This window comes from Arachis hypogaea, chromosome 1 (genome assembly GCF_003086295.3).
Source record: "Arachis hypogaea cultivar Tifrunner chromosome 1, arahy.Tifrunner.gnm2.J5K5, whole genome shotgun sequence".
Lineage (NCBI taxonomy): Eukaryota > Viridiplantae > Streptophyta > Magnoliopsida > Fabales > Fabaceae > Arachis > Arachis hypogaea.
The window spans coordinates 32,569,755-32,577,077 of NC_092036.1; the positions used below are offsets into that span (position 1 = coordinate 32,569,755).

Below are 7,323 nucleotides of genomic sequence, written 5' to 3' on the forward strand. Positions count from 1 at the left end.
AAAATTATGATTCAAATTTGTACCAAACTATCGATACCTATGGATTAGTTAAACTTTGTTCTAAAGAGAATAGTTTCTTCTCCTAAAGAGAAAAAATATTCCCAAGTACCAAATTCACTTCTTAATTACTCTTATTTTCATCCTCAACCCAGCATACCCCAACTGGAGTAAGATGTCCATGTATAAAAATTTCAACTCAAAACCAAACACATGCTTCATGTTAATTAACCAAGAATAATAATAGTAAATAAATCATAGAATGAAAGATTCAATACATGTATGTTACAAGTTTGACAACACTATAATCAACAAAACACTCCTGATGGATCATTTGATTGGCTTTTCCCTATGATTCTATAGCCGGCAGCTTCAGTGAAAAATGTTCAGTTCAAGAAAAATAAATAAATAAATCAAAAGTGCAGGCCTAGGCCCATAGTATATCACTCTTCAGGTTAATCAACCCCTACACTATTTATGTAAAAATAAACAAACCCAACCAATTAATAGCAACACGAATTTTCCAACAGCTGCAGCCAATGTCATCATCAAACCAAAGAGCATGTGAATCAATCTCATAAGCTTATCGCAAAGTCTATCTTCGATCATTTTACTGTCTCTCTCTGAGCACATCACAGTTGTTAATTCTGATTACTTAACTGTGACTTTGACTCCAAAGCAGTCTTCTGTTCATGGCTGGAGGAGCTAATCCGGGAATGTCTCGGATGTCCTTGTTGTTTGGGTGTACAAGCTGAAAATTTGAGAGACAAACTTAACATGATTAGAGACAATAAACAAAAATTAAATAAATAAATTAAGAAAACAGAACAACAAGAAGCAGTTTAGCAAGTGCATTGCAGAGGTGGCCTTCGGAACCTAGTCCTAGCAGAAAAAATGAACCAAGGGGATGTTCAAGAAAAGAGTTGACTTACATGGGCTTATTCTTCCTCATATACCAAGTCAATTCACTCTTCTCTACCATTAGATAGAGTATGGGACCAAATAGAATTGGATCCAAAATCCAATCAAATGGTGGAGGAAAATGAGTTTGCTCCATGTACGAGAAATAGAAAGTACCAAAAACATTTCTTTTAACATTACACTTATAGATCTCAAAATGTATTAAGACTAACTTTTATTTTGGTACATTTTAGACAATGTAAGGCTATCTTCCATTTTAGTACATTTACTTAGCATTTGTTCATTGTTAACAAACTCAAACAAGTAGATCTTGAAATGCCTTTTGTTTGCTCTGCCAACAACAATGATCATATGTGAGAAATTTCTTGTGATTATCATCACACAGCAGCACAGGTAGTACATTTACTCAGCATTTCTCTTGAAGTGCTTTTTGGTTTGCTCTCCCCGAAATTAAGGACAATATGTGAGAAATTTCTTATCATTATCACAAGAAGCAAACAAACCTTGGTACACATCATATCAAAAGTACCTAAAAACTACAACCATGGATCTTTAATGGAGATAAGCAATCAAAAACTGGATACAACGTGAAGACTTGAAGATGGAACTATGGATGTTCTTTCTCAAGATTAATCAACAGATCAATAGTATGCTTGATATGCAACAAAAAAAAAATGATCCCATTGTCAAGCAACATATACCATGAGTAAACAATTAACCTAAGTTCCGATAAATTAATGTTGAAACATGACCATAATAGAAGATAATGATTCTGAATTAAACAACGAGATTTAAGAAGTGAACTACTCTTACAGTCATATGGTCATACCTTTACAATAATGATAGCAACTACTCCAGCTACAATAAGGAAAAGTAATCCCATAATACACTTGTCAGTAGCAACCTGTTGAAAAATCTCCAGTGAGTTAAAAAAATTAAAGCTTCCTATAGAAACTATATTCTACATAAAATGAACGGGATCCTGTAGAAATTGACCTGCCTACCGATTTCCTTGACCAACTGAGAGGCTCTCTTTATAGAGAAATGGATAGAATCCAATTCATTGACAATTCTGCTCATTTGTTCTGTCTAAACAAGGACGCAAATACAGCCCTTAGTTCCCCAGTCAAATTCATTTTTTTTTAAAGAGAACAGGTAGAATGAGCCTAAGTTTCATACCTGAGCCTTCAGAGCTGCTGCAGTCTCTGTACCGACAGTTATTGTTTCTTGAACAACCTGTTAATGCAAGTAGATTCAAATAAATAAAATTTCCATCAGACATGTTCTCCAATTTACCCTCAGAGACGTGGAGCTGAATTTAAATATCCAGATTTTTTTTCAATAAAAAGTTCAAATATCCAGATAATTAACACAAACACTCTTTTAACTATTTCTTCCTCTATCCTTCATGCAATCACATTAAGTGGAGCAAAGAGACTGAGAGTTCAGTTGTGGTCTAAAGGTGAGTGCACATAAAATCCAAATTTTTCCACATTAATCAAACGAGGTGCATGAATAACATCACATGGTAGAAGATTTTAAAGTACTATCACAAAGAAACAGTAAGATCCAGCATTGACGATGCAAAAGGAATATGCTACCTTTGAATATGAAAATAAAAAAAGAACAAAAAGAATGAAACATTTTTACTATGCCTCCTCAAACAAATTTCACTGATTTTGAGATTTTGAAATACCCAATAGAAGAATTACAGGAGATGTGTAAACAATAATCAAATTTTCTCCAGCTTGTGTTTGAGATGGAGATGCTTCAGGACCATAAAATTAAACTGGTACAGAATTACATATATAACTACAGTGTATTCATAAATTTAATCAGCAAGGAAGTGTTGTGAAGAAATGACGAAATTTTCCTGGGATATTTAGGAAGCAAATGATGAGGTGTAAAATAAACAACACCACAAACAATGAGATACAAATAAGAAACATCAAGATGGGAGGATAAAATGGTAAAGCTGGTAACAACGTTTTCAAGTCCGACCTTAGTTAAAGTATACAAGCATGATTTGTGGAACTAAGCTGTCAACTTAGCAAACAATAAAATGAGTAGAAATTGAAACACTACATAAGAAATAAAATAACCTTCTTTCCCCTCTCAATGGCTTGATCTGTCTCATCCATCATCCGATTCCCATTATCCATTAGCTGTTGATTTGTCATTGCTGTAAAGGAAATGTTTACATGACAAATGTGCTAGATTAATCGAATCGTTATTGTAAAAAAGAATTTTAGCTAAGTAGAGAAATGAACACATTTTTACAGTGCATGCTTAGTTTAGAGAAGAATATTAGAGACGAATGACAATCTTTCTTTCTGTCCATGTTTTTAATGTATGCTCCCCATCCCCCCACACCCACCAATTGCATCAAGATTTGCATCAACTTGATGATGTCTCAATCAACTTAACACCACATTGAACTATATATAACAAGCACAACAAAAAGCATTCCTCTACCACATATGAGCTGAAAAATATTTATTGATTGAAAAAACATAAACAACTAAGCTTGTTCTATTACTTATTTCTGCATCTACTAAAACAAATTGATAACAGAATTTTCATTTATTTTGCTTCTGAAAACATGTTATATCTATGATACATGAATGCTAGAATAAACCATAATCTTACAAGATGCTAACAAGACATTTTCTTCTGCAAAACCTTCATTGGCTCCCTCAAACAGCTCAATTTTCTTATTCTCAATATTTGAAGCATATCTGTGTTGCAATAAAATCATGCAATTGTCAATCCATCAAGGAGATCATGCTACTCATGCAACAACGATCTGACTTCAACATTCAATGGACGTTGAAGCAATATGATATGATCATGGGAAAATTTTATGCATGCCAAACAGGCAAACACTTACTACTATTACTTACTGTTTTTTCAAAGCGACATATGAATTGAGCTCTTTGATCTGCAATAGAAGACAGCAAATGCAGAAACATTCATCAGTTAAGTTGATTGATTTCAAAGATAATTTAAGGAGAATGTACCAAAGATAACAACTGGTAGCAAAAACAGAAATTTAGGCTGCGTTTGATAACACAAGATAAGACACTGAGAATAAGACAGAACAGAGACACAAAAATTAGTATTTTTGTATTTTGTTTCGTAATAAACTAGAATAAATTATAAAAGTCTAATTTATTCTCATTTTTTTCATTCAAAAAATTTGGAAAGCAAAATATAATAATAAAAAATATAATTATGAAAAATTAACAAGAATAATAAAAGAAAAAATAAAAAATAAGTTGTGTCTCTTGTTAGTAATTTGTGTCCTTCCTGTCAGGATGGACACAAAATACATTAATTCAGTATCTTTGGACACAATATCTCTATCCATGTCTCATCTGCCAAACACAATTTTGTGTCTCTGTATCCCTATTTCAGTGTCCTGTGCCTGTAAACAAACACAGCCTTAAGGTTTCTAGAGCTAACATCTCACCATGGACTGCTTCTTGTCATTCAACATTTTGGTGGTTTCTCTGTCAAAATTAGCCTCCAAAGCTTTCACCTCTTTATCGAACTCTTTTATAAGACTGAAAAAGTATACCCAACCATACATACATACAAGCACTTCAGTGAGACAGTGACCATAGAGAGTAAAACCAAAACCTCAATTCTTAAAAGGTTGTGATTGTTCATGCTCAGTGACTAGCTATGCTTCCAAAACTAATGGTTTCATGAAAGTAACAAAAACAAAGCTTTAGAAAGCACCAAACAACAACAACACATTTGTCACTGCACACAAACCAAGGGTTGGGTTCTGATGATTTTACATTTAACAAAGATCTGTCAATGGTGGCAATCCCAACTTAATTTGTATTTATTAGCCATTGCCCAAATATCCTAGTCTTAATAAAATGTACAATACACTTTTTTTTTCGATAATAAAAATCTGTTATGAAGGGAAGTCTTGGAGCAACGGTTGAGTTGTTTCTGTATGACCTCAAGATTATGGGTTGAAGTCGTAAAAATGGCCCCGGCTGCCCTTTTAATAAAAATTTCTTATAAATCACCTATCAAAGGCACCTTTATGAGGCAGAAAGGATTCAAACCCACATCCTTTTAGATACATTTCGGGTCTCTACACCTGTGCCAACCCTCATTGGCAGTGGAACCTGATATGTGGTTAACCACAAGCAAGGCAACATGTGAATCACCACCACCACCACCATCATCATCATCAACATCATCATCATCATCATCATCATCATCATCATCATCACCATAATCATAATCATGAGAAGATCAAAGAGGTGCGTATTATTAGTGCATTTTACCGTTTGGAGTCGCGCATTTTGTCAGTGAGGTCTTCGAGCTGCCTGCTCTGCCTGCTGGAATCTTTAATCTTGTCAAGCTTCTGGAAGCCATTCCTGCCCAACACCAATAATAGGAAATTCAGAATCAGAATCAGAATCAGTTGGAAATTAGTAAGGTTAGTGAGATTACGCTAGAGAGCGGAAATTATCGGCTATGCGGCCATCGATCTCTGCGAGTTCCTCACTGATAGCTGACAATTGATCCATTTTTACCAATACAAAAACGAGATCTAATTGATCCCACACACGAAGGAGATGAAAATGAAAATGAGGATTTGAAATTATATAGTGATTGGTATACTTAAGTCTTCCTAAGTCAAACCCGCAGGGCTGATTCGGATTGAGAATCAGAGATTGAGAGAGAAAAAACTAATGCAGCATTGGATCCAATGAAATCTCAACAGGGAAACAAGTGTAACTGTATGGAGTAGTGTTGCCTTCTTCAGGAGAATGAGATAGACTGCTGACCCCCGTCCCTCGTGAACCGTGATTTTAAACTTATTTTTACCGAAAGATTCCTGAGGATTTTATTTCTAACAAAGATGGCAAAACAATAAATTGGTAAATACCAAATTGATATTTAAAAGATTTTGGAGCTAATAAAATAATACTTAACTTTTGTTATTTATAAAATAGTCCTTGAAAGATTTTGAAATTTGACAAAATTATCCAACCATAAAAAAATAATATCACAGTGAAGCTGATGTCACCGTTGAAAGAGAGCTCTAATAATAATAGAGAGCTCCGACAATATTTCCAATGTTGTTCTTCTTCTTTGCCATAATGGAAGGAGACACGGCGACGAGGTGCTGCCATGGCAGAGGAGACCTTCTTCTTCTTTTTCATGGTGGAAGGGAACACAGCGATGAGGTGCCACCATGGCAGAGGGAACGCGAAAGGGACGTAGCTGCATGTTGAAGAAGAAAAACTGGTGAATACAAGAACGCGGCGAGATACTACCATGGTGGAAGGGGAGAGAAAAGGAGACACAACTGCGTGTTGAAGAAGAAGAGATGGCGAACATGAAGAATGCGGCTAAGTGCAACGGCGTGCCATGGCGGTCTTCTTCTTCAGCTGCCATGGCGGAAGGAGACATAACAGCGTGTTGAAGAAGAAGCGGCAGCGAACACAGAGAACGCGGTGAGATGCAACGGCGTGCCATGGCACCCTTTTTTTCAGCTGCTATGGCAGAAGCGGACGCAACGACGTGTTAAAAAAAAGAAACAGCAAACACAAAGAAGAAGAAGGTCGCTAAAAACGTTGCTAGGATTCTCTATCATTATTGGAGCTCTCTTCCGACGACCACATCAGTGTTTTCCGTTCACTATGACATCATCCTTTCACGGTGTAAACTTATTTCTTAAATTATACTTGCAAAAAATATATCAAACTTCTATTTCTAAATTTTTTAAATTTTTATCCTTCAAAAATTTTTTATTTGCACCTGATCTTTAAACAACATCTTTTATGTTTTAATTTCATTTTTCAAATAAAAAATGCTTCTCTTAATTGTGTAAAGAAATTTTTTATTTCATAAAGCATAAATTATTAAAATCATACTTGAAAGTTCACAACATTAACTCTAAAAGATACAAACGATAAATAAGTTTTTGAAATATTTAAAAATATAATAAAAATAATTAGATATTAAATATGCGTTAATGGTCAAATTGGTCTCCAAAAAATTGGTGGATCGTCATTTTCATTCCCGATTAATTTTTTTAATCAAATTAGTTCTCAAAAGATTTAATATCAATCTTGTTTGTCTTTCCATCAAATGTTTAACTCATTTTGTTAACATTTTTCAGTACAGCGTTAAGTGACAGCTCAGCAAGACTAAAACGACGTTGTTTTGTGGTATTAGTGTATTTTCATTAAATACAATGTTGTTTCCTCTTATTCCTGAGGCAACTCTTCATCTACATTTAGTTACAACCTCCATTACTGAGTCACTCTTCTTCTTTCACTCAAAACAAATAAAAAGTCACCAAACAATGAGAGAAAATGAATAATGAAGCTCCGATCATTAGAATGGCTAAGGAAGCAATCATCGGCG

The 7,323-nt window shown here is 34.5% G+C and overlaps 1 protein-coding gene across 1 annotated transcript; it reads right to left on the minus strand.

Moving 5' to 3' along the window:
- Positions 1-224: 224 nt before the first annotated feature.
- On the minus strand, positions 225-5,842 carry LOC112801594 (novel plant SNARE 11). The gene is made up of 10 exons (XM_025844415.3): positions 5,398-5,842; positions 5,229-5,321; positions 4,391-4,484; positions 3,822-3,859; positions 3,568-3,656; positions 3,021-3,100; positions 2,098-2,154; positions 1,915-2,007; positions 1,748-1,822; positions 225-748 (listed from the first exon to the last, which is right to left on the minus strand). Exons 1-10 carry the CDS (start codon positions 5,472-5,474, stop codon positions 653-655), a joined length of 792 nt encoding a protein of 263 aa, XP_025700200.1. The 5' UTR covers positions 5,475-5,842; the 3' UTR covers positions 225-652.
- Positions 5,843-7,323: the final 1,481 nt, after the last annotated feature.